Source organism: Oxyura jamaicensis, chromosome 7, assembly GCF_011077185.1.
Source record: "Oxyura jamaicensis isolate SHBP4307 breed ruddy duck chromosome 7, BPBGC_Ojam_1.0, whole genome shotgun sequence".
NCBI classification, from domain to species: Eukaryota; Metazoa; Chordata; class Aves; order Anseriformes; family Anatidae; genus Oxyura; species Oxyura jamaicensis.
In genome coordinates this window covers 9,955,618-9,982,997 of record NC_048899.1, presented here as the reverse complement: position 1 = coordinate 9,982,997, position 27,380 = coordinate 9,955,618, and the positions used below count along the sequence as shown (strand labels likewise).

The 27,380-nt window shown below is 39.4% G+C and overlaps 1 protein-coding gene and 1 long non-coding RNA gene across 13 annotated transcripts in view; one reads left to right on the top strand and one right to left on the bottom strand.

The window, feature by feature from the left end:
• Nucleotides 1-22,311, bottom strand: part of RAPGEF4 (Rap guanine nucleotide exchange factor 4) — a 148,188-nt gene extending 125,877 nt beyond the window's left edge. The window contains exons 1-4 of one of the 3 annotated variants that reach the window (XM_035332469.1): nt 22,159-22,311; nt 10,459-10,601; nt 9,351-9,439; nt 1,132-1,278 (exon numbers count right to left, since the gene is read on the bottom strand). In XM_035332469.1, the coding sequence (XP_035188360.1) occupies nt 1,132-1,278; nt 9,351-9,439; nt 10,459-10,601; nt 22,159-22,223 (444 nt within the window). In that variant the 5' untranslated portion in view covers nt 22,224-22,311. Of the gene's footprint in view, nt 1-1,131; nt 1,279-9,350; nt 9,440-10,458; nt 10,602-22,158 lie in introns of those variants that run through there. The other 2 variants (XM_035332470.1, XM_035332472.1) reach the window with 2 other exon arrangements.
• The window catches only part of LOC118170339, a 71,968-nt gene continuing 66,284 nt past the window's right edge, over nt 21,697-27,380 (top strand). For all 10 annotated transcript variants that reach the window (XR_004752655.1, XR_004752654.1, XR_004752658.1 and 7 more), the window contains exons 1-2: nt 21,697-21,759; nt 22,736-22,812. This is a non-coding gene — a long non-coding RNA (uncharacterized LOC118170339). The remainder of the gene's footprint in view (nt 21,760-22,735; nt 22,813-27,380) is intronic.

The window sequence follows — 27,380 nt, the reverse complement described above, 5'->3', positions numbered from 1 at the left end:
GTTAGGCAAGGAAGGCTGAGTAATTCACTGTGGTAGGAAAGACCTCTAAAAATAAGTCACCTCTCAGCAGATTCACTCCCTTCCTGTCTGGGCTTGAATCAATTTGCAACTGCGTGAAAGGACAAAACTTGAGGATGAACTACAGAGAACTTCTGTAACAATAACACTGCTCAAATACATTCATTTCACTCACGCTCTGTCTAAAAGAATCCAACTATCGGAGGGTGGAGCAAGACAGTTATCCATCAGGATGTGCGTGACTAAAGATCCTAGGGTGTAGCCTTCTGCTTTTATGTTTATTTTTGGATGCATTTTCCCTTGTGGTTTAAACCAGCTTTGGAGCAAGGTAGATAGTACCATGCTAACTCAGTGATGTTAAAGAGGGAAAGCAAGTTCTTGTCAACACAAAACAGTACCTTTTCCTACGCATTCTTGGAGTACCATGGAAGTCTTATAATAGCAATGAATAACTTTGTTCACCGTTCTTAGTTCTCCTCAGAGATGAAGACCAGGGACAATTGGTGCACAAAGATATGACACCAGTGATTCCCATAACCTCCTAGAGCTTCTTCATGAGGGGACAGTGTTCAGCTGTGTGAAAACCTAACCACAGATTTTATTACCTCCAGTCTGCTCTAGAAGCTTGGGGTGAAGAACCTCAGCTGTATGTTCTCCAGAAAGGAAAGTTTTAAGAGAATTCACACGTTACCAGTAACTTAATTTAAATGATCTTTATCCACCTGCTGATTTCAAACCCCTTGCAGCTGCTGCAGAGACAGGAGTAAAGGAGAGTAATTTAAAACAAGAGTATTGTGAAGGTAGACTCTCCTGGCAAATGCATGCAACAAAAGCAAGTTTGAGGGGAAAGCAGCAGCACCTGCAGTATACAGGTGAAATTTCTGGTGGAATTTATATAAATTATTTCATTAGAAGAAATAAAGTAGGAGAAGCCTACAAGAAAGCAATACAGTAGTATGGAATCATGGAGAATATGAATCACTAGAAAAAGGAAAGTCTGTTTACTTCTTTATCCAAACTAAATAAAAAGAACTATTCCTTTGCTTGGGCCATAAATGAGCTTACATTTCATTAATTTTTTCTTACATAAACTGCAAATAAACCTGAATTTACCTCCCAAAGTGCTTTGAAGTCCTTCTGCTCAATTCGAAGGAGCTCGCTGTATTCTCTGGTAACAATGGTAGCATGGCGAGGAGTGTTATCCAGAATGGACTCTCCGAAGGCAGTTCCTATTCCCAAAGTGCATATTGTCACAGCATCCTTTAATTAAAAATGAAAGGACATGTTAAGTATTCCAGTACTTCTTATAAGAGTCTTTATGTCACACTTGCTAATGGTACTACGTTAAGATTCTTTGGCAATTTTCTTTTTTAAAAAAATTAAAGAGTACCAAAACCAAAGGAAATAAACAAAAGCCCACAATATGCTGATTAACAGCAAAGGAATCCTCAGTGTGGAAGCAAGTGACTGTCATTCAGATTAGACCTATCTTGCTGCAAAGCAGAAGGCACAAGAATCACCCTCACCTTTGGAACAGAGTTATGACCTCTGTTCATCTATAAAGACTGCTGTAATGATAAAATTCGTTAGAAATGTCAGAGGTGATCAGAAGATAACTAGCATCAGAAAAGCAATCTTAGAATATAAATTTCTGCCCTATACAAGTTACCCTCATCAAAAAGAAAATCTCAGTGTTACGTTCTCTTAGTAAACTTAATTTTCAGTTATAATATTCTCTCGTAATTATAATGCATTTGTCCAGTGACTAAAAAAAAAAATTAAGTTAATTTCACATAATTCAGATACTTCACGTAAACTTTTAACTGGAATAAGTCTAGATTAATTGTGATGGTCCCTAGCATGCAGTAAAGTACACTTCAAAAAGGTCTATATGAACACGTGCCATTAATGTGATGGAAAAGATGTCAAACCATGTTGGCCAGGAACTCCTATATGCCAGTTCCAATACAAATTATGAGCTACAGCAGAAATAAATAAGTCAATAAATAGACTGATAGAAATTAAGTACCTTGCTGAATAAAGAGTTTTAGATTCATGTCCTATTTTAGGCTTACAAGTTGCTATGCTCCTGAGCAGCAGCTTGTAGCTCAACATTTACTTAAATCTCTTTCTAAGCTGGACCTTAACTGATCATCTTCTGAGTAATTTAAAAATAAAAATAGTAACAGTACTAAAAATTTACACAGAAGCGAGTCACAGTTTACTAAGGAAGTTATACGTGTACATAGACAAACGCATAAACATAAAAATGCATGCTAATTTTACTTGACACAACATTAGAAATATAGTTTAATTCTAAAATGTAAGATTCATAAAAAGGCTACAAAAATGAATGAAAATTTTGTCATCCCATCCACTCCTTCCTAGTGGTTGATAATCCAGGAGAGATGCATGAACATATTTCAGCATCATTTTCTGTGTTTAAAATCACATTGTTTTCCTTTCATGCATCTAATAAGTGGTAATAGGCAAATGTTATTAAGATCAAGTTAGTAGCTTTATAATTGCATTACAAAGACAAATGCCCATAATAGTCCAGTTCCCTGAACCATAGAAAATTGCTTTTGCACAGATATTACCATATAAAACTATGTGTTCAGGAAAACAAAATCAATTACATTTTAGAGAAGATCTAGGAAGAATTTACCAACTGTCAGAAATACACTTGCAAGGAAGACAAATATGAACAGGCGCTGTTTGAAAAAAAAGAATATTTGGGAATGAGCGCCCAAGAAATGTATGTCTCTACAAACAGCCTACAATACAGGCCATACACTAAAACGGTGCTTTAAGAAGCTTTGCGTTCAGACCTGAACCACTATATGCGTGCTACTTTACAGAAAAGTGCACTCAAAGGAGCTACAAAGAAAACGTCTCTACTGCTCATGTCAGATTTGATCTCTAGGTCTCCAATATATTATACTCAACTTTATTTAGAAAGTTCAGATAAAAGATCTCTGTTTAGGGCTGAATAACCAAACAGTCTAGCAGAAAAAGAAACCTTTCCATTAGGTGGATTATAAGCAATAATTACATCTTTAAACTTCTTTCTCACTCCTTTTCCCCTTGCTCCTCCAAATAAACTCTCTAGAAACTCTTCACTTTTTTGATCCTTTACAACCTTAGAGAATATATTTTTAAAAACAGAATAGAGAAGAAGAGCAGAGGAAAGGTGTTGGTTAAGGAACCACTTTCTAAGGGAAAGTCTGATGAGGCAGCAGTTCAGCCTTAGAAATAAATTAACATTGTGGGTTGTTAGGTCAAGGAGATGGAATGGTCCTACCTATCTTCATTAAATAAAAGTCCAGGCTTCTATCAAGTGAAAAGTTTTTTCTCTCCTTTTCTTTTTTTTTTAATTTCCTCCCCCAGCTATCATTGCTCTCCATATAGATGTAGTTTCTCAGCTAGCTAAGGAGCAAGCCCATCTACCTTCTTCAAGACTTCAGAGCCCTATCCTCTCTCTGCCCTCAATTTATACATCTCCAGCCTCCTAGGGAATCAGGTGTGCATTTCCTATTATGCCTGTTAACCTTACACTCAAGAATCTCCTGCTGTTCAATGTAGACTTCAGGAGGATTGCTGGCAGCTCAAAACTCAGTTTGCTGTTCCCCTCTGCCATCCCAGAAGCAGCAGGGGGTTCTAGCTGCTGGTAACCAGCTAAAATCCACACTGCTATTCAAAAGGCAGTATTAAAGACTTAAAAAAGATGAGATTGTTTCCATTGCTATCTGTCCTCTGAGCACACTATGGGAATGGTAGCGTTCAAATCACAGTGTTTGTGCATTTGGTTGCACTGCCTGTCAGTGACAGATGAGACACTTGCGGTGAAAGAGTTGTTAAATCCCCCCCTCTCCCCCAATCAATCTAAAACATTATTGAATTTGTCAGAGCAAACTATGGATAAGAATCAGAAAATCAAGGTTCTGCACTATTCCTTCCCCCATCATAAGAGACATCCCTGCGTGCTCCTCCCTGACTTGTGACACTATTTTCCAACCTGACATACAGAATTTTTGTGCTCTGGGTGAAGAAAGTCATGGTGTCAGAGGGAAAAAATGAAAATATGAAAGAAATTACCTGTGTTAGGAAGAAAGAGATTGGGTATTTTTCTTTGATATTTAAGTTTATTCAATGTTTTAAGTTATAAAAATTATTAAAATATTATATAAATATATTAAATATTTATTTTTATATAAAATTATTAAAATATTTAAGTGTATTCAATATTTTGAATAAGGGAGCTGATGAGTCTGCTTTACTTTTAATTTCATCATTTTCCCATACTTTGCACCTTCATCTTGCTTCTGTATCTGTGTCCCTCCAGGACTCCATACCATCTCCATTATTAACTAAAAATCTGAAAAAGATGGCATTTTGGAAATTTGTGTACTATTACTTTGACACAGCTCAGCTTGTCCTTAGCAAAAATTTCCTTTCATAACAGAGCAACCAAAAGATCCATGTGAAAGTAAATTATCTCTTCTATGAAGTGATTTTCTTGCTCCATTACCTCCACTGGACTATGTTTCAGTCATCATTCAGAAAGGAAATCCTTATCAAACTACTTTTAAAGATAACACAGCAATATCCTTCCATGCTAGAATTGCAGTTTGACAACATATGTTAGGCCATCCTCTTTATAAAAGACAAGGTGATCTACTTAAAGGAGACATTACCCTCCAAGAAAGATTGTGAACAAGTTCTCTTCTGGTTCCTAATTAAAATATTTACAGATCAGATTATCTATACTGTAATAACATTAATTATTTCCATACATTCCCATCTGATTCTGTAAAAGGTACCTGTAATGTCTTGGCCTTTTTCCTAGCTATCTGTCAGACAGAACTGAAATTATTTTTCTGTATTAAATCTACATAAGCTAAGTTCAAAATCAAAATTAATATAACTATGACCCTGTAGGGCTCAGCATGGGCTAACACACACGACTTCTCAGCTATGTACATTTGTCCTCCTAATCTGCGTTACAGCAAGTAGAGCAGTTCTCATGCTCAAAACAAACAATTTAAGGGTAGCTTGAGCACATTTGCACTACACTACAGGCTACAATACAAACCTGTCTCAGCTTCACATAGGCTGTCCCTGAAATACATAATAGCAATGTTACATTTATGTTCAGAAAAAAAGCATTGCAAGAACAGTCCTGTTTAAATTTCTTCCCTTGTTTCCACTTCATCTTATCACATACCTCCTTTATCCTCTGCTGGAGACATCCAGGAAACTCTTTCCTTTCTTACATGGACACGTGTATCTCTTTCTTCATGGCCAATTTTTCTAGCAATACCAACTTGTTTGGCTTTTGATCCTCAGTCCTCTGCATTTTCCTGCAACTGACACTGCTGTACTACCCAGTCACCCACAGCTCCTCCTTTAAAGCTTTACTTAAAAAGGCTAATTGTTTGTAAAGTCAATTTGGTTCAATTTGGTCTGTTTTTAAAACCTGATTAGCTCAAAAAAAAAATCACCACCAAACATAGATAACCAGCAATGGCTCCCAACACACACTGTGATTCAGCAGGCAGACTACAGAAAAACTGTAGAATAAATTACTATTTGATATTTGCCTTTCTTCTCTTCATTCCTTCCCCTTTTATCAGACAGGAATATAAATCTTAATCATCTGGGTAAAAGGCTCTGAATCTAATCCAGTGAAACACGATGCTGCAGAATCTGGCAAAGATGTCATACTGATACTTTTGTCATGCATTTATTCCCAGCTTTATACTGAGACATTATGAACATTCGTCTGTCAGAACCTGTTCATTTTCAAAATAGAATTCAAAAACTAACACAGATGAGGCAGTTGACAGTATTTTTAAGACAACACCAAACTAGGTATATCTCAAAAAGGAAGTTCTATTACTACATATCTTGGTTGTAACAATGGGTAGATAACATTGCCAAATAAAAAATAAATTCAGAATCTGCCTATAACTGAGGGTAAAAACCTCTTTCTAAATAGAAATAGGCTGCTAAATCTGTATATTTTGAAGGGTACTTACTAAATCCTTATGTAACTTTTAAGTAGGATATTTATCAGGGTATTTTTTACAAACATCTTGAGGCTAGACCAAACAGTTCATTACACTTACCTCTACCTTGGGGAAAAAAAAAAAATAAATAAATCCTCTTCAGTCTCTTCTTGGCTGTTAAACAGCCTGAAAATTCATAAGTAATTTGCACAGAAAGCAGACCAGCCACCAGCCAGGATGGGTAATCCTGTCAGATCTCTGTATTCTAATTGTGCTGTCCTGTGTTAATGGCAAATGAAATTACTGCCATGATCATCAGCAGCTAGAATATTTTACTGCCTCAGTGAAACAAAAATAACACTAATAGGTCTGGTCAAATTCTTTAAAATAGTTATGTAGTAAATAGTTCGATATGATTTTCAAACTAGCTATTTCAGTACTAAACAGTGCCTGCACTCAGTTTGTTATATATTCTAACACTGCCCTCTTGTGACATAATACAGGTTTGTGATCAGTCAAAAAGGGGTTTTCCAAACCAAGACGAAAGCGAGAGTTTATCTACGAGACCCTGAATATGTATGTTTATTGTAACATTTTAAACATTACAAAGAATAGTCCCGCCTCTTGTAACAGAAAATCATAGGTAATGTTTACACTTCTGTTTATATGAATTTTCAACTTGGTCCTCATCAGTATTACTAACATTTCCTGTAAATAATCACAGGTATCTGCATGAGTAAGCTAATGTGCAGAAAGAATTTTTATGAATTTATACTTCACTAGCTACATTGAAGTCTTGATTCATTAGAACATTTAGATCTAATTTCCAGTGCAAGACATGTAACTGTATGCCTCTGCAGGAGCAAAGGCCATCAACTCTTAGTACGCACAAAATACACAGTATTTTACTGTACTCTCAGTGGAAGAAAGCAACCAAGCTCCAAATGTGAGTGCATAAAGAATTAGTACATAATAGCTGCCACCTAACAGATTTATTCCCAGGCTCACGGAAATGCAAGTTCCTTAGTTAGCCAGACAAACACCTAGTAAAAGAGGGACTAATATTTTTAATTGATAAAATTGATTTACCATATTTACATTAACACTATACTCATCATCATACAATTGCAGGGTAATTCAAGCTGCAAGAAAACTTAAGAGGTCATCAACTACAACCTCCTTTAAGTATTAAAATATTAATATTCATGCCTAAACACTTTTTAACCAATAGGAATTTAAATACAAAAGTTAGCTTCTCCTTCACTAGAATATATTGCATATTCTTTTTACAATTTTACATGAGACTACGAAGTTTTGAACTTGTATGATCAGGCAAACTTCTCTAACTCCAACGGGAGCAGAAAACTAAAGTAAGACTGGTCCAAGAGCTGAAGAAAATCCAAAGAAAAGTTGGTAGCAAGCAACAAAGGCAGATGCAAGTTTGAAGACAGAGCAAGACATACATTAAACAGTAAGTGGAAGCTGGCCTTGAACAATGACGTTTTGCTGTGAACAAGACATCCACTAAGGAAAATACCTAACGTCTTGGGCTCCATATAAGACCTTGTTTCTGGGTCAGAATGTTGATAAATGAAAGCAAACACCACGGGGCAAGAACATGGCTTGGCTTTTGGGGTTCAGGAAGGCAACATTTCCATATATCTGTGAAAGAGCAGAATGCAGTTTGAGTCCCATAGATGCTTGGAATACAGACAGCTTTTGATACCCAGTAAATCCTTAAGTAGCAGAGCTGAGGTTCTTCGAAAGATTATCTGCTACGACTGTGAAAGGACAAGAGCCAAACCTGTGGATTAAGGGTGCAACATAGTTTGTTGGTTCTGGACATTAAATCAGGGAATCCCTGGAGGGTCCCAATTACCTGTCTGGTTGCAGGCCAGTCTGATGAACAGGTACAACAAAGGAAAAGCTGTTGTTGAAATCTGGCTAACAGTTGCCAGCTGAGAGATTGTGACCATCCTGGAGAAATAATGGTGGGAGTAAAACAGATTTGAATTTTACTAAGTTTCTATCCCAAAGCTCAAGAATGGCTAGCACCAACCCAGTGAGGAAGCTAAGGCACAACTGGAACAGGATACCCAGGAGCTAAAGTCAGGACAAGGAGCAGGAGAACAAGGAACAAAAGCAAAGACATGGTACCAACACCAAACTGGGGCAAAACCAGAGAAAATACTGGGCTAAGACATTATTTCAGTGTCCCCACCCGCCAATTCTTCCCTCGCCAGCACTAGAATGGTAAATGCACGAGCTGCTATCCTTCCGGCTCTGAGGCTGTATCCTATGGCAACTAGACAGTGGTAAGAATTCAGTGCATTGTTCCTGTGAAAAGGAAACACAAGGTTTAGAAATTACTGCACAATATAATTTCTGTAACTAGAACTACACGAACTGGAGATCTGTAGTTTCCCATTGGCAGGAAAATGCAGTGAACCTGAATGAGCAGAAAAAATATTTACATTTCTTAAGAGGCTGAACTGTTCAAACCTCCATCTAATGGAACAAATCAACACTCCAAACAGATTCTTAACTTCCACATTCAGAAAGCTTATGTGGATACATTTATTTCTGATTCAGTGAATAGGTCCTTAACGGTGCAGCGCCATCTTTTGGCAAACACCAGAAAATATTCCTGATTGCTTTAGATCTGCACAGGAAAGGGTCTCGTAAAAGCCTTGTCATGTCCCAAAGCTTGACAATACCATCTCAACCTTTTATTCATATTTATTCAAAACTCTCAAAAATTCAAAAACTCAAAATTCTGTAAATCCAGGAGTGCCAAGGTATTGAGTAATCACTTGCAATTATTTGATATTTTACTTGTTCTTCTATTTCTTTACACCGAATAGGTATTACCTCCAGGCCTAACACAGCAGCCGTTTCAGTACTCTGTTATCACTATCATACCTTCCCCTTCTTTCAGCAGAGACTGCAGTATGCTGTTATCAGACTGCACCGTGGGTGGGTTTGGTTTGAACTCTTAGAACCAGGACTGAATTTAAATGTTTCCAGGGCATCAATCAACAATTCACAAATCTTTAGCTTAACTTCACACAGCACTATGAGAAAAGACTATGAGCTCTGTTTCATATTCACATGTTGACTCTTTTTCAGTGCTCCACATTTCAGTTTTCTTGATATCACCAGCATGATTTGCCTCCATAAACAAAGGATAGCTGAGGCTAAAGGACAGGTGGAGAAGCAAAATGATCTGTACAACACCTCTCATTGTTATCTACCTTGACATAAGTTCTAAGCTTTCGTTGCACTACTAACTGGATTGTTTTAATGAGCAATTTATTTTACCTGGTGGTTGCTTGTATCAGAAACCTTCACATCCAGGGATCCTGTCAGAACAGCATACCAGTTTGTTCCAATATCACCCTGACGGAACACTGGAAAGATGAAATATTGTAAATAAGAGGTATCTCTTTAAGTTTAGCAACATTAAACATTTTCCCATATATTACTGTACTACTTTAGTCACTGCTGAATTATAGAACGTGCCTTATCAAACTACTTACTTGTCCAATAATATATCCAGTGACACTGGAAAGTACACATTTTAGTAAACCATCAAGAGACTAATGAACCAATGAAAGCACACAGAACTGCTTCGCTCTTTCTCAGTTTGCTTCTCTTTTACTGCTATTTAGTTAATGAACACACATACACACAAAAAGACTTTCTGAATAATAAACAAGGTACCTTTGCAATTTATAATCTTTGAATGCAGATACAGCTTCCACTGCCATCAGTAAGTTCTGGCTGAGAAACAACTATAGTTGTTTGATGTTCAGCTATTCCAACAGTGCAATTACAGAGTAGCAGAATTTCCACTACTCTAAGCAAACCCCACTGCTGTGTACCTAAAGTGCATCAGATTTACCAGAGGGGTCTCAGAGACTTTATCAAACATCACTTAGAACAGGTCTCTGTCAGCTACTCCCCTGGTACAACTCTGTGAACTCGCACATTCTCATTACAGAACCACCACAGCTTCATCTGGCACATGTGTTTTATAATCCAGAGTGACTGTAAACCATACACACTTAGTGATATGCCTCAGTGATACGCTTCTGTCTCTGACATCACAAAGTATCTACAGAGGAGATCAATAATACATTTACAGGGGAAGAATGAGGCATAAGTGCAATGACTGCTTCTAATCTTTCAACAAAACAGTGGCAGAGTTCTAAATCCAATAATGTGTGCCTTGTTACCATAGATTCACCACATATCATGTTTGTAGAGCAAGCAGCAATTTAGTCCTGCCTGCCCTCATGACTGAGACTGTAAACGTTTTTACAGCCGTTCCACTGATTGTGCTCTCTCAACAATCTCTTGGAGACAATCCCAAATTAAATTGCAACTTCATCTACATAAAATAGTTCACCACATGATGCTCTCTTACATGTGATTCCCTTTTCCAGATTTTCATAATATCCACAGAGACATATCTGCTGGAGAAGGTTTGGATGAAATTTCTCAAAAGCCTTCACTTCCTTCAGTCGTGTGAATATTATATCTACATCTTCACTGGAACGTTCCAAAGGTCTGCAAGAAAACAAAGGACAACAGTTCCCAACAGCTTTATCAGAGAAACATTCCCACCTGCATGTTACAAACTCACTAAAGAGTATTAACCCATCCCAAAACAAAGCAAACACACACAGACAAATGAATCCTGAAAAAAGCTAGAGGACAAGACTCTGGTGTTGAGGAAATCTAAAAGATTGAGAAGGTTGGTGTATTGTAGTGAACTGAGTAAAAGCAAACATATCTGAATTCAATTAGTTCAGGATTTCAACATAAAATGTATATTCAACATAAAATGTATATTTTTCACTTCACTGAGAGGGTGGTCGCACACTGGAACATGCTCCCCAGGGAAGTAGTCACAGCACCAAGCTTGTCGGACTTTAAGAAGTGTTTGGACTGTGCTCTTAGTCACATGGTCTAAAATTTTGGGTAGATCTGTGTGGTGCCAGGAGTTGGACTCGATGATCCTTGTGGGTTCCTTCCAACTTGGAATATTCTATGATTCTATGATATCCCGTTTCCTCTCATACACAAAAAGTTCTTGGATTAAAAAAAAAAAAAAAAAAAAAAAAGCAAAATATTTAAAACATATGACTGGAAAAGAAGGAAAGAAAGAAAGATTTCAACAAAAATAAAATGGTGGAACTCCCTCCAACAAGGTAGCAGGTTTAGAAAACTACTACGTACTTATGAATCTGAAGTGAATTAACTCCATACCGTATATTTTAAATGTGATCACCCAACACTATAAATCAGCGGGTAAGCCAAGTGCTAACAGACGGCATTAGAAGAACCTTTCATAGTGGACCTAGCACAATGCACAGAAAGAATCACAGAATGTTCTTAGATCATACTGGAAACCAGGTACAGAAATCATTTATGTATAAAGGGTACCAGGAAGTTAACAACTGTCAGTGATCATTGGGCCTGTCACCCCTTTAAATGGCTGCTAATTTAACTGCCAAAAACGTTTGTTTACTCAGTGGGGTTTACCCAGTTCTTCTAAATCAACTGAAATCAGGTAAGATCTGCATGATGAACAAAGCCTAAGTAAGCATATACATGACCTTTATCATCTTATTGTTACACCCACAGTCTAAGCACTCCTTCCAAGAGGAAATTTTAGTGACTCCTTTTTGGAATCAAAGACGTCAGGAATCCAAATCTTTGTCTCATAGAAGAATCCCAAATCCTATTCACATTGAGTCTCTGACTCTCAACTTTCGTATTAAATTAAGTCTAGGAGGGATTAAATCTCTATCCTCATTTATACTCCAACTTAACTGCAGATGTGCATAATAACTCTCTGGTGTATATGGCTGCTTCTACATCACCGTGACATGCTCTTACCACTTCACACCACAACCAACTACAACAGCTCCTTTTTGAAAGCTCTCCAGTGACTTTCACCAATACCTTTTTTTAAAAGACTGTGCGCTAGCTGACAGGTACTAATAAGCATAATTCTCTTGTCAAAACCCTTTTAAGAAGATTACAAGGTGTAGCTTGCAAACAGATTTAAAATCCATTTATACAAGATCTCTACCCAAACTACAGTAGCACTTGGAATACAAGCTCCCTTAATTTATGCACTCTTAAAAATAATACCAACACCCAACAAGGAAAGGAGTATTCTCAGTACATCCTCTTTTCCTAGAAAAACTCTGAGATAGTTTAGCTCACACAGTTACTCATAGCAAACTCTGTACAAGTCCACCGATTTGTTCATAAAATTCAGTGTATTTCAATTGTTTTTTCAATTGATTTTCCGTGTTTTTCAATTGTTTGATGCAGTCAGACGGAAAAAGCAAACAGTACTGGGAAACTACAGGCATCAGTTTTAAAAACTTAACGTTGTTCTGTCTGTGTTCTTCCTGAAATGTGAGCGCAGGAAAGCTTTCCACTTCCAGTCCTGTCCAAAGGACAAGATTTGGGGGGATTTAAGTCATAAACTATGTAGGCTTTTTTTTCTGAGAGTTGCTGAATCCAAAGAGTTGGGGGTTCCTTCTACTTCAGAGCAAGGTGAGAGCAGGGCTCACTTCCTTTGATGTGGCAAGGAATGTCTTGTGCCAGGTAGATAAACTGCAGGAAAAGCTCCTTCTTCTGACAGAACCACTTCATGGCCCCAGAAAGTGAGTCACCAAGGAAGGACAGGCATTCTCCCAGGTGGCTGAGCCATGCTTCTCAGGGTTTTAAACATCAGCACAGCAATGAGAAGCTCCTTATTTATTAAGATAAAGTGATGTGTTCCTAGTGGCTAAGTTGAGCAAGCAGCTGAGCTACAGTGCTTTGTATTTGCAGCAGTTGCTTACACTTGGGAGTGCAGGAAATGGTCGTTTAAAGGGGGCTCATCTGACATGCTCTAGCCAAAAAGAGGAATCCAAACTTCCAAGTAATATGCATAGTTGCGATCTGAAAGCTGTTTCATTCCTTAAAGCATTTGTTAATAATTCATTACTGCAAGCCGTTTGCTTCAGTAGGCTTTCCTCAAAATATACTGGGTTTGATACTGCTGTCTGCATCTAAATTTCCACAAGTATTTTTACTGGGAGGGCACATATCCAGTACAATTGGAGACTAAGCTAGAATTTGGAAGAGTTTTTTACTGAATGAAACGACTAAACAATCTTAGAAAAGGTACCTTCTCCTCCAGCTGTGTTTTCCAAAATAAAAAGCAGCCAGCAGCACGACATCCAAGGAATCCTAACTGTACCCCACAATAACAACTCATTAACATCTCTCAAATGAGACACATGGACAAGCACCTAGTTTAAGATCTAGCTATTTGGTTAAGATCATGATTAAGGATAAAAATGAACTGTCAGACAACAGAACGCATTTGAATATGATCAGAGCTCCTGGGAGATTATCTTCAATGTTTAGGAGAAAGGAATTAACTGACAGTACATGTCCTAAACTGAGGCAGCCTCTAGTCTTCACTAGGGCCTGGAATTTTGCCTCTGTAAAAACTCCAGACTGCAGTGTAACAGTAGTTGTAGTACTTAAACTCATTTCTATTAAGCGCTTATAATCTGTAACAATGAGACTGGTTTCAAAAAGGTAGTTTTACTTAGTGAGATAACATAATGGGAATAATAAAATACTGTAGTGTCAATTAACTGCTTCTCCACATGCCTGCAGAATTCAGGTTTGACCACATTCAAGAGGGTATCATTTAATAAAATTGTCATCATTGTCATCATCATTAAATTAACATCAATGAATCTATTTATGATGCCAAATTTTGTTTTCTAAGGACAAGCTGCCTAGCATGGAACAGCATCAGTACAAGACAACATACATCTACTTCCTTAAGCTCCACTTGAGCTACCTTATTAAATTCCTGAAAACTTATGTGCTATTTTTTAAAGCATGGTTTGGAAAAATATTTAGGCAGCTAATACTGTAATATACTTCTTAGACAATAATAATAAAACCTATTAATTGGAAAAGTACTATTGATGGCAGATAGATAATTAGCCAAGCTTTAATGTCACTGTAGTCACCCTGATAGGAGGCAGTGGTATTAATCCAGAAAGGAATCATACCCCAGAGCAGGGAGATGGGCTACAAAGGTCAGCCTCGAGGAGGTGAATCTCCCTACTCACCCCCCTACACCCCCCCCTTGCACCAAGAGCCTTTGGAAAAGCTTTTACAGAGACTACTTCAGAGCACCTAAAGTCACTCCTCTGTGATCACCTTCCTGCTCACCAGAGAACAAGCCCACTGCGCTTAGCCCCTGTATGCTAAAAACAGTGCTGTTCTGTGACACTGATGCTGTCGTGCTACTGAGGTGTTCCCCCACTGCTGATGCTGCAGAGCTGTAACGAAATCTGTGGGCATGAGAAGTTTAAAAACGCATTTCAGAGAGGTTGCAGGTACCACTGGAATGTCTGCTAAAGCTTCTCTCCTAAATCTCTCTGTTCCTGAGATCTCTGCTCCAAGTTACAGAAGCATACTCTGCCACCAGTTTGGTAGAAGACAAATACTTCAGGGTATGGCCATCCTTATGGTTGAAAATCTACGGTTCAGTCCGGTGAGGCCCCCCCATGCTCTCCAGGCTGCCTCACCCCATTTAAAATGAATTTTATGTAGAACAGATTGCAGAAGTGTTACACTTGTCATCACCTTGTTTGCTTTTCTCCAGACTTTTCAGCACTGTTGTGGGGCAGCTGATCCTGTATCTCCATTTCCCTTAGACCTGCAGGCTACAAGCCCAGAACGCTTTAGAGACTGCCCTAGCACACACCCCTTGCTAACAGGTCCAGCAACTGCAATTGGGTAGGAAGCACTCCACAGCCATAGCAAATGCCAGGCCAAAACCATGTGTGAGGAATTGAATTGATTTGGAAATGAAAACTGCACATTTAGTAACTACTGACATCAAGGACAACGCATAGGTGACCCCGCTTTCCCACCCCCCACCCTTACCATCTTAATGTGATCTTCCCTAAATGTGTCCTAACAGGGTCCTGTGCTGACATCCCTTTTTCCTTTTGCCTAAGTGAGGGGGGCATTTCAGTGTTACAAAGCAAGGCTACAAAATGATTAGAAAATGATGAAAAGCAAGAATATTTTGTTTCTTTTCACTACCCCAAAAGCTTTTATGCTTTGTTTAACCACTGACTGCTTTATCCATCTCCCCATTTATATTACTAATTTGCATCTTCAAAACACTGCATTAAAAGTCTTATCTGGCAGAAATGTTTTCACACAAGGCAAATCTTCTGTCTCCTGCTTCTTCAATACGGCATCACAGTGCACACACACAAGTGACAGCATCAATACCAGTTACACATTACTATTCAGTTATGTCAATAAGGCTTCTCTAAAGGATATTTTGCCCCTGATTTATTTGGTTGCCGAGATTTCAGGCATTTATTTTACAAAGATAAAACAATTTTCTGGTCAATGTCTGCTTGACTCTAACAGATTATTAAAAACAAACAAACAAACAAACAAACAAACAAAAACCTGCCAGAAGTGTATCTTCATAAGGTTATTTCATATTTTTAAGTGCAAACTATTCAAGGTCAAAGTTTAAACACTGACAGAGGATAATTGCTATAATTCTTCATATATAAGATTTGGGCAAGTATTTCTGTTCTTATGTAGCTTATAGAGTTTTATAAAAGAAACTGGTTTGGTGGTGTTAAAATTAAATATTTGCATGCTTACGTATGCTATGAAAGACACAGAAATCACCAGAACTACAACCTTATGAGCTTATAACCTTTTAAGCACAGAAATATACATGTTAATTTACAAGAACGGAGCAAGTTGGAATTCTTTTTTTTTTTTTTTCACAAAGATTATCTCACAATAATCTATTACTTTATCTTCTACCACATCTTTTTTCATGTTTCTCATAATTGGTTTGACGCTTGAAAAAGAAAAAAAACAGAAGATACCTAGTTTTACCTTCTTTGCCAAGATGTCTCTAGAATTTTAACATGTTTATTTCTATAACAACTATTCAAAAATCTGAGCCCTGCTCCAAATGAAGGACAACACTGAGGTCCATATACCTTCCTTGATCTTTTAAACTCTTAAAAGGGCGATATTGCATTTCAGACAACAGTGAACAGCCCACGAAGGATGAATAGATACAATACATTTCTTCCACTGGCAAAGCTGTTTGTAGCACTGAACACAGTATCACAGTACATAACAGACAAATAAAACTGGTTCATCTCTGGGTTAAAACCAAAGCATCTATTCAATGATGCAAAGGGAAACTGTGAGCTGGAAGGTACCAGTAATCACTACCGTGGATCACTTGGTGAATTTTACAAGTATTTTAAACTATATATATAAAGTATCAGAGGGTTAGACAAAACACAATCAAGCATGCTCCATTTCTTTACACACCCATCTCTACAAATTATGCATCCTTCCAACAGGTCACTTTTAGATAACTTTTAGATCTGTATAAACAGTGGAATGGCAAACAATGTATTTATTAAGCACTGATATTCAGAAAGATTTACTTCAAGTTAAGAATACATTATTTGAACATTACAACTGTAATAGAAAAGGAAAAAAAAAATAACCTTCATATGCTTCTTAAAAAGGCAAAATCCTTCAAGTGAAAAAAAATTGCGAAGAATTTTTCACCTTTTATTTCTACAAATTTTTACATATGTGCAAGCTTTGCAACCAAGGTGTGACTAAACTTTATTGAATAAATCCTCCAACTTTCATAGCTCAGGACAGTTAACAACATTCCATTTGATAGAAGTAGAGATGGATTAAATTACATTAACCAGCATTGCAGCCTCATAATAGACAGTAAAAGCACTTTAATATGAAGACAGACTCTGGAATACGTTGCAAATGAATTTTATAATTGAACAATATGCACGAGTGAGGATAAACTTTGATTCAAACTCTGGCTACTGCCATCCACAAATACACTATGCTAAAGGCACCTTTACTCATTTAAGGTCTGCATTGTTGCAGCTAATGAAAATTCAAAACTTAGACCAACTATGAAATAGTGTTTATAGATTTGCATTGACATGCATACAGTTTGACAGCCACTGAATTCAAAGATGAAGTAGATTGCCATTTCAGGAGACATGAATTGAAGATACTTACAAAGCAGCAGGAATAGTAAGAGTTGTGATCATGCCAAATATAGTGCAGAAAATACTAACAGAAGAAAGAAGTGCCACAGGAATGACAACACGGACAAAAACAGATTTCACACTGGATAAGAAAAATACTTGTACTTGATAAATATCTGGTGGTCACCTGACTTTGAAGACACAAATTCAATTTGCTGGTTCGTTGGGTTTTTATTCTGCTGCTGGAATATGAGCTTTTGTTACAAAAGAAATTTAACCTGCAAAATAATTCTTTATGAAACTAGTAAAAACATCAAAACCAGCCCACTTGTGGATATTTTTATCAACCCTCCTGTTTCTACCAATACAAAAAAAAAAAAAAAAAAAAAAGACGTTTTCCAAGAAAACTGACTATTTTCACTGAAATCTACATTTCCAGGCTTTGCATTAGAAGTTTAGAAGTCTTTAATCTCTTCCTCCTCCATGAGTATAGGAATCTTCATGCAACTACAAGGTTTTTCCATTTAGGTCACCTCCAGCCTTCACATAGCCCTGGCAATGCAAATATGACAGACGGGACTACATGAAAAATCCTAGTGGTTGTAGACAAGAATTGGGCCTTCAACTCAAAGAACAAAAAAAGGAAAGCAATGCTAAATAACATGCAACTTAAATAATGTTGTACAATGTTTTGCTCAGAATAGAGGATTTTAGAGATAAAATCTTAACAATGTGCCAAAATAATTCAGGCAAAGACAGTCTAGATAGCTTTTTAGCTTTGGTCTGGTAATAGGCAAAACCCACAGTTGCAAGAGTGCCACAACAATCATGTGGCCACTTTAAAAGGATACCAACTAAACTTGAATCCCTCATGTTTCAAATGGCATACTCACATACCAGTGATAAGCCATGACAATACTTATACGTGTTAATGTTAGGGCAATCACTTTTTCTTTCTCTTAACACATCCATAGAACGTGCATAACTTACTGTAACCAAACATAGCAAATACAAGCTGATAACTAGAGATGCTTAAGCCTCTGATGGCAGAGAATAAAAGTCTGAATTTGCTCAAAATAAAATTCCTTCTCTCACTGTGAGTTATTCTGAATTCATATATTCAGTAAAATGCAGAGAGCAACAAGCTTATGGTAGACTGTATTAACAATCATTCTGGTCTCTCTGAAGAGAAGCGGAAGGAAAAAGGGCTTTTTTATTATTCATCAAAGGCTGCACCTTTGCACTGGACTAGAAAATGAGTTGCATGATGCGGAAAGATAAATTTGTTATTATTCATCGCACTCAGAAGATTGCACCTTTCTTTGCATGAGCGTTAGAAAACACTTAGGCTATGCCTGTACTGCTCTGTCTCTGAGTTTCTACATCCCGGTACTTGCTGCTGAAACATCCCCACACAGACTTTATCTCAGCATGCAGCGGCATGCTCGCATACTACATACAGAATACATACAGAAAGGAAATGCCAAGTACACAGGCCAACTGGAGCTGCAGTGTACGTCCATGATTTTGTTCAGTTCCAAACTAAGTAAATAATAATTGAGTTATTTCTGTGGATTTGTTATAAATAAAGAGCAAGGGTAAAAATTTAAATTATACAGCAATCAGTGTATTTTTATCAATTTTGTAAGAATGTATTTTAAAAGTAAATAAAAGTGCTGTAAAGAAATTTGAAAATATTCACAGTATTGTCTTACTATAAGTCTATATCCCACTATCTTTGAGACAATTACAAGTTGTACCGAGTAACAACCTGAGCACAATAATTTTCCTTATTTCTTTTACAATTCTTTCAGAATAACAACTCTTTTTTCTTGCCTATCTGTACACTTACAATAAACCTATTCACTGCTAAGCATATAAGAATAACGTAATCTCAAAGATACGTTACAATGAACTACAAGACAAACCCTGATTCAAATTTGTTGTTGTGACTTAGGTTCAGTCTGAACTTATACTCAAATCTATGGGAGCTTGGTTTAAGGTACAGATCCAAGATATAACCCTTATTACCTTATTTTGGTTTTGTTAGAGGTAAATAATGTAAGTCTAAGGTCTACCAGGATAACAAGCATATAAAAGCTCAGTATGTACAATATGGCCTTGAAACACCCATTCATATTTAAATAATTTATAAACAGCTGAGCAAGGATCATAACATTCATAGCACAACAGGCTAGCCAGGTTACATGCTTTGCTCTGTGATCTGCTCCTCCAGTCTGCTAAGGCACTGAAGGTTATGTCTAAAACAGAGTTTTCCTCTCACAGGATGCCACAAGCAGCTGTGAAATCCTGAGATCTCTGACTGTTGCGAATACTGTTCATCATTTAGAAGTTTGTATTTGAATCCAATTAAAATACTTAGTTGAATTCAAAACTGTGGTCAGACTTAGAGAAATAATAGCTATGTAAAAAATACTTTATCCACCATGCAGTAATTATATGACAACATTGAAATTTCCTGGTTAGACAGTCTTCTGTGTCAAAGAAACCATTAGAGTAGGTTAGACATTGTTCCTAAGCTAAATATATGCAATTGCAAAAATCAGCAACCTTCGTTTAATTGTGCACAGATTGGACATATAGAAAATGCTAAAACAGGAGGCATGCTTCTGCTCCCTAAGAAATCAGTGGTAAGGCAACTATTTACTTTAAAGTTAAAAGGACTGGTTTCCTTAAGTATTATTTCCATCCCCAGGGACAAGCAGGATGTACAGTCGCTCACTATTAATCATTTCTTTCCCCTGCAAAAATAAAGCATTCTTGACAGAACACAATTTTCTGACCTTTTCTATTCTTGCATTTACATACCTTTGCACTTGTGACTTTATGCCTTCCTCTGTATTTCATTTTTAAGTGCTGATGTTTGGTGTTTGTGGTTAATAACCACATATGGAAGTTACATGGTTGAAGCACAAGTGTACTTAGCCAACAGTACCCTACACAGTAATAACAGATCTCCTAAAATGTTTTGGTGGATCTTGATTTGTTATATACACGCTCTCATTTTAGATGACAGCAGTCCCAGTTTAATAAGTGACTTCAGGAGAAACATGAAGAACGTATACAAAATACATCATTACTGTACATGAAATATATTGTATACGAAATACAGAAATACATACTGAAATACTCCTAAAATATATATAATATATATATTTATATATATTTGTATATATAAATATATATATATATACGGAATCTTTCCACTCAACAAGCAGGTGCTACTAGCATATACCAACTAACAGAAAGTGAAGAAAAAGTTTCATCTTAACAGCTCAAATGAAATTCCCATTCCAACAATGGCTGATATATTAATTGTGCGTGTATATATATTTATAACCATTTAGGTTGGAAAAGACCTTCAATATCATCAAATGGCAGATAGATTCCTAAACGAAATGCCTCATTTAGTATCAAATAGTATCATTCATAAAGCAAGGCTACCCATCTCATTAAGCATGTGTCCCTGAATTTTATTTTACAGTTTGGATGTCTCAATGTATTGCATTGAAGCAATCTGAGGAATGGCAGGACCACCTATTTAAAAGTACTGAGGATCATACTCTGCTTTTTCAGACCTGCCCAATGTCAGTTTGCAGAACGGAGAACCAGGCCCTTTGCTTCTTCTTTATTTAGAAGAAGCTAGTTCTGTTTGTATTCCTATTTACAGTACTTTCAACATGTATACGCATTACTTCAGCTCTAGGAAGTCAGTCTTTTAATGTTAAGTGTTACAGAAAGGAATTGGGGAGGATGACTGGCAGCGTTTGTGGTAGGTGTCTAGACCAAAAGTTTCATTAGCTTGCAGCTTGGACTGTGAAGGAAAACACACTTGGAGGTGCGGTCCTGAGAACACCAGGAGGTTACCTGGAAAGGGCAGAACTGATGAGAGGAGGAAGTTTCGTTCTGTGCATACAGAGGGTTGTCGGTAACTGGGCACCAGGTGCCAGAGGCCAGCTGACGATGCTCAGCGCGCCGCTATACCTTTGCTAAGTCACTTCTCTCCAAGGGCTTTGTTCGAAATGTGTAGTGGCTATGGTCTAAATTTTTGTTAAACATTTTCCTAGGCACTAGTAGACAGTGTTCAGAAATCAAGCAGCTTCACTTATGAACTCATCCAGTACGCGTTAATGGTAGTACCATGGCAAACCACCCACCACCACGTACCTAGACGCTGCGAGACTCACTTTATTCCCCTACACCTACGGAAAGCACTCCAAAGGATTTATTTAAAATAAATAAATTAATACATCGCCAGTATTTTTAAAGCGCGCACACCTCCTCTGGGCACACGCTCCCGCCCTCGCAGCGCTGCCACCCGCCGGGACCTGCCCCGCGGGGCGGCCGCCCGTGAGGGAGCCCTCGGCCGCCTCCCTGGGGCGGACATTTTCTGTCCCCCTCGGCCAACGGGCCCACACCTGCCCGCGCCGCGGGGCGCTCTGAGGCCGGCCCTGCCCGCCCCATCCTGAGGCGATTGCGGGAGGCGGGGGGGCTGCGCGCTAAGGCGAGGGCTGCGAAGGCGGGGGACTGCCGGGCGAGGCACTGAGGCGACGAAGGGCTGTGAGGAGACGAAGGGCTGTGAGGTGAGCGCAGCGAGGGGAGGCGCGGGGCTGGGGGGACCCTGCGGCGGGCAGCGGGTCCGCCATGGCGGGCACGGCAGGTCCCCGCCCGGTATTCCCGGGCCCGCGGCTCCCGGTCTCCGCTCCGCTCCTCCTCCACGTGCGGCGTTTTCCAGGCAGCGGCGCGGAGCAGCTGCCCCAGGGGGAGTCCCCAGCCCCGCATCCTGCCTTCCCCCTACCCCGGCCCGGCTTCCCTCGGGCGCTGCGCTCCCCACCTGCACGCTCCTTATGTAAGGCGGCACCCGATGGGGGAGTCGGGGGTGGGGGGAACCAGCTCGCACACACACACACACACACCCGTGCACGCAGGGGGCAGCCCACCCGCCCGCAGCATCCCTCCGCAGCCTGTGACCGTGCCGATACCTTTTATCCAGGCAAGCGATCCACTCGCCGGAGGACGCGGAATGGGAGGTGTGCGCGGCCACCATGTTGGACAGGGAGCGGGTCGCCGCGCACCCGGCTGGCAGCGGCGGCGGCGGCTCCCCCCACCCGCCCGGCGGTCGCTCGGTCCGTCCTCCCTCTCTTCCCTCCCTTCCCTCCCTCCTTCCTTCCTTCCCTCCCTCCGCCGCGATGGGCTCGCCCAGGGCCCCGCCGCCGCCTCAGGGCAGCCCGGGGGAGCTGCGCCCTCCGGCGCGGGGGCGGCCGCCGTGCCCTCGCCCCCTCCTCAGAGCCCGGCTTGGCGGTCCCTGCCCTTGCCTCACCACAGGTGTCCTTGACAGGGCTGGGAGGGGGAAGACAAGCCGGTTGTTGAAAACCAGCATCTCGGAGTTATTTCACCTGCTCTGCACACTTTGCTGTTTCTGTCCTTCCCCCAGCGTAAGCCCACACTAGGTGGAAGAAATGTACAGTCCACGTTTTTTTCTGAAGCCTTCCTCCAGCCTGCAGTCCACATCCTGTCATTTCCGTGAAAGTAGGTCCTAAAGGCTCTGGTTTATCGTAGGTGGAAAATGAGCCCGGGCAGTACAGTCTGTGAATGAGATTTAACAACTGAGGATCCCAGCACACGGCAGGAGAAAGGTGAGTGACATGCAGTGAGCACCACACCCTTCTGTTGTGTCAGTGCGGCCCCTGGAAGCAGGTATTTTAAGGATGGTAATGCATATGTGATCTCAAAAGTGATGAGCAGAGGAAGGAATGCAGAGCAGCAGGTCTCCCTGGCTGCCAGGTTTTCCAAAGCTCTATGTGAAATATTTTCTACAAAGTATTTCAGGATCTAGATTGTATCTTCCCAAGTAACTTGTGTATAACCATAAGCTTCAGCTGACAGTCAACACAACCTGTCTTGAGCAGCGCTGAAGAAGGGAAGGAAGCTACACAAACCTCAGCAGGATGTTTGGGGTTATGTGCAGATGATAGCAAAGTAAAATTCAAACTGTGCCTTCCTTCAGGCATGTAACTCCTCTCTGCTTCACAGTGTGGACACAGATGCTGATAATATGCCAGTGCTTTCCACAGTTCTCCATGGGCTATCTTCTCTGCCCTCTGTTCTGATCTGTTCTGCTGTACCAAGTGTCATTTTCTTACATATATACGCTACTTTACATTTCACATCTACCTTTAATGGCCTGATTTCTGCCACAGTTCCTTCAGCATTTTAACAGGAATAAATGTTAACATCAGCGTACTGAACAATATGATGAAACATCTATGGAAACATATCTAAAATCCCTTGTGCTGAAAGGACATGGCTAAGAAATTGGCAGAGCAGATAGAATACCACAAAAGCCAAATCTTTCATTTTGCCTTAAAAAACTTAAAGTACATGCCAGAGGAATAGAGGAGGCTGCCAGTCACTGAGATCAAAGCTGCAGCTCTTCCTTTGCTATAGTCCCAGGGGAAAAAATGATAAATTCTTGCATCTGAGCAGTCAATCTACTTGAGGAAAATTGATGCTTTCGTTCTTCAATATGTGAATCTTTGGGAACCACCAGAACAAGAGCTTCAAATGTTAAAAACTCTAAATTCTCAAATTAATGATTTATAACAGTGTGTGTACATTACAGGCTAATCAATAAAGCTCACCAGGTTTGTACTTCCGTTATAAAAAATTCATTATATTATTCCACATAATTACAGTTTTCCTTCCAAAGCAATCACACAAGGCAGCCCTTACTGCCCTTTTTCCCCTCAACCCAGCTTAAGCTGCAGTAGATGGTCTTTCCTCTTAACTGCCATCAGGCCTGTGAAGTAGCCCAGAAATCACTCCTAGCTAAAGGCCTTTTATCTTTTCTCACAGACTGTTTCACTGACACAAACAGCATTACACATACCAGTACCAGCAGTTGTGAGCATAGCAACAGCTTAGCTCACTCAACAAGCCCATGGATGCTGCGACTGTTTAGTGTTCCCTCAAGCCACCTCTGTCAAGTCCTTTCACATCTGCATGTTTAATGACCCAACCACTAGAGGACAGGCTAGGCCTCCATAAAAAGTAGCAAGCGGGGATATTTCCTAAGCAGATGACTGGGAGAAAATAGCTTGAACGTGAAAAGAAACGACCTTTGGAATGTTCTCCTGGGAGGCAACCTGTAAAACCTTCGCTGGTGCTCATGAACCTACCCCTAACCTATCAGCTCTGGGACAGCTTGCTGCAGTTGCCAATGCTTTTGATTCCAAGGAATGCAGTGCCAGGAGGCATGAAAGGGATATTGCTCAAGTGCCTGGCAGTGGGCAGACACTGCTCAGATAGCTACCCTTTTGTGGAATAACCATTTTGGAAGACTTTAATTTTTTGTGCACTGTGCAAGCTAGACAGGCACGGAGTCAGCAAGTAGAGCAGGACAGCCAAAATACACCTCTGGCACTTGGATTATGAATAATCATGTAGCTTTCTGATTAAGTCATGAGAAAAACTTACGAAGCAGGAAATAAATATTTGATTGTTTCAGGTATTACCCTGTGCTGACTGAAGGGTCTCCAAGCTGCGCAGAAATGTTAAGACCTTCTGACTACTGAAACTGGACTCCAGCTCAGTGCATGTTCTCCTGAGATAAAAGGTACCAAATAAGCAGTATGCATCTCACATGACAAGTCAAACAGAATGCAGAATATCCTGTGACTCTCAGGAACTCAGACCGTAACAAGCCTAGGAAGCATACCTTCTGAGAGTACTGGCCTGATGTTAATGGGGTCGAGTGCCCATTGACCTGTAAGTAAGAGCATATGCTAGAAGCAAAATGCTGAAGCACTCTTCATTAGCTTAAGGCCCATAACTCCTCTGGGTGCCTTAGTGCCCATTCTTCATGATTTTTCTAAGCTATACATTCACATGAAAAAGATACGATCCCCAAAAATATTTGGGACCCAATATCGTTAGTGGCCAGCAATGCATTCATGCTCAGTCTCACCTGTATCTCCACATGCCTTCTACTATACCTCATGCAAAGCTTCACCTGAGAAAACGTGAAGGATTATGCATTATTAAAATGACTGGTGGTACAAAAATACGTTTCTCAGAAGCAGACCCTTCTTTTTCAGCATTTGTGGAACTCCACAATAATATTTCAGATTTAATTTCTCCCTATGGAACTTTATAAAATCTGATTTTTGAGGCTTGATTATGGAGACAAAAATTCGGGATGGCAGCTGCTTTTGAAGCAGATTGCTACTGGGAAATGGAAATTTGCCAGCTGAGGTATCTGAAAGATCTGCTGGTCTTTTAACTAACCAGTATATAAGAGAATGACAAGACCATGCAGAAACCCTTAAGCCAGAGAAAAACAGAAATCAGCCAGGTTTCAAGTTATCCTGTGCCTTTAATACTGAGAGTCAGAAGATGTGGGGTTCAAACTTTTATTTGCATTATGACACATAAGGTAGTTCATACCTTGACTATTTATTTGCTTTTGCTTGCCAATACAAATACTCATTCCTTTAATTTTTTACTCAAATATGGCCAAAGAAGAGCTCTTGCTAAATTCTTAGAGAAAAAAGTCCCTTTCAGACAGGAACCTACTATGAAAAACTTAATCTGAAATAATAAGTGATAGTTGTTAGAGCTTGAAAAAAAATGAGTAAGTATATTTATTAAGGTGCGCATTACACAGTAACAGGACAAAAGAAGGCCAGGACTGAGAACTGAGCTCTATACACTTCTAACTATATCACAAACTTTAAGAAGTTTCAAGCAACTACAATAACTTAAAACTAAGAACAGTAAGATTTGATGTATTTTCTGTAGCGGTTTTGGATGCAATGAAATTACTGTTATGATATAGTGAGGAATTAGCGGACACAGAATCTATAGGCTGCCCATCAGCATTACAGTGGCCGGCAAACTAGAGCAATTTCACTTCAGAGGAAACACAAAACCCCCAAAACTCAATCCTCAGTTCAGGCCATCTGTGTTCAAGAGAGTGCCCAGGGGAAACAGCTGGCTTCCAGCCACCAATGTACTCCCCTGATTCCAATGCCTGTTGAAGTTGCTCAGCCTCAGGACTCTTCTGATTCAGACTAACTGTACTGAATCTAATTGATAGCGCAAGGTATTGGCTACAGTCCTTTTTTCTTAAAATACAACTGGGAAACGGTAAGATAATGGCTCCAGCAGCTTTCAGATATTCAAGATTTCCTTTCTCTGGAGGAATCTCAAGTTAGTTACTTAAGTTAATTTTAAGCCTGTTTTGTATTGCTATGTGGAAGCCAAGTTAATTAGCATAATCCCAGAATGGGCACAAAGATTCTACCTCAAAGCTAATGTATCACTCAGGGGTCCTAGATATAAAATTAAGAACGCGACTGACAGAACCATGATGCAGATTTAGAATCCAGCAGTGCTACATTCAGCATGGTTTTAGAGTTGTAAGAACCAACATGTGTTATCAGCTGTACATATGCAACGCATACCGACTTCAAAAGAGTAATCAGCATAAAGAGAGAGAACTATGAATGTGAGTTCTTTAGGTATTTGTATGCTTTGAGGGCTGCAGAGGATGCGATGTATAAAACCACAACAGACACATATTTATAGAACTGTCTTGCAATGTCAACAAGAAACATACTGATTCTCCTCTTCAATGCCAATCCTTCAACCTACCATATAATGACATAGCAAAAGCTTTTTAAGTATAGGTAAGGGCTTCTTTCCCAAATTAATTTCCTATACTATTCTCTGTTCTCTCTCTTTCTTTCTTCTGTCCTCCTCACCAATTGAGGACACCTCTCCAGTTCCCTTCTTCATAAATAACATGACACCACAAGCCTCTCCTCCTCACCTGTCATTCAGGAAACGCTTCCACCATGCTTCTCACAACAGCTCTGTCATGATATTCCAGAAAAGGTCTCAGTGGGGCAGTAGCAAAACAGATATACCAGAAAGAAAGCATACAGTATCCTGTACAGAAGCTATAGATTGAGCACAGGTGCAACATGGTGAAAATACAGCCAAGTTGATGTTTTTGTGAAACAGTGAAGTTCATATACTTGACTCTTCAAAACCAATTGGCAGTTTGCTGTCATCTTTAGCAGGGCCAGAACTGTTTCTTAAATTCCTGAATTCAGAAAAGGTAACCAACCAGGCTTACAGTATGGGTACAATTTTATATATGCCTTACTTGGTATGTAAAGGATTGCTTATTCATCTGCCA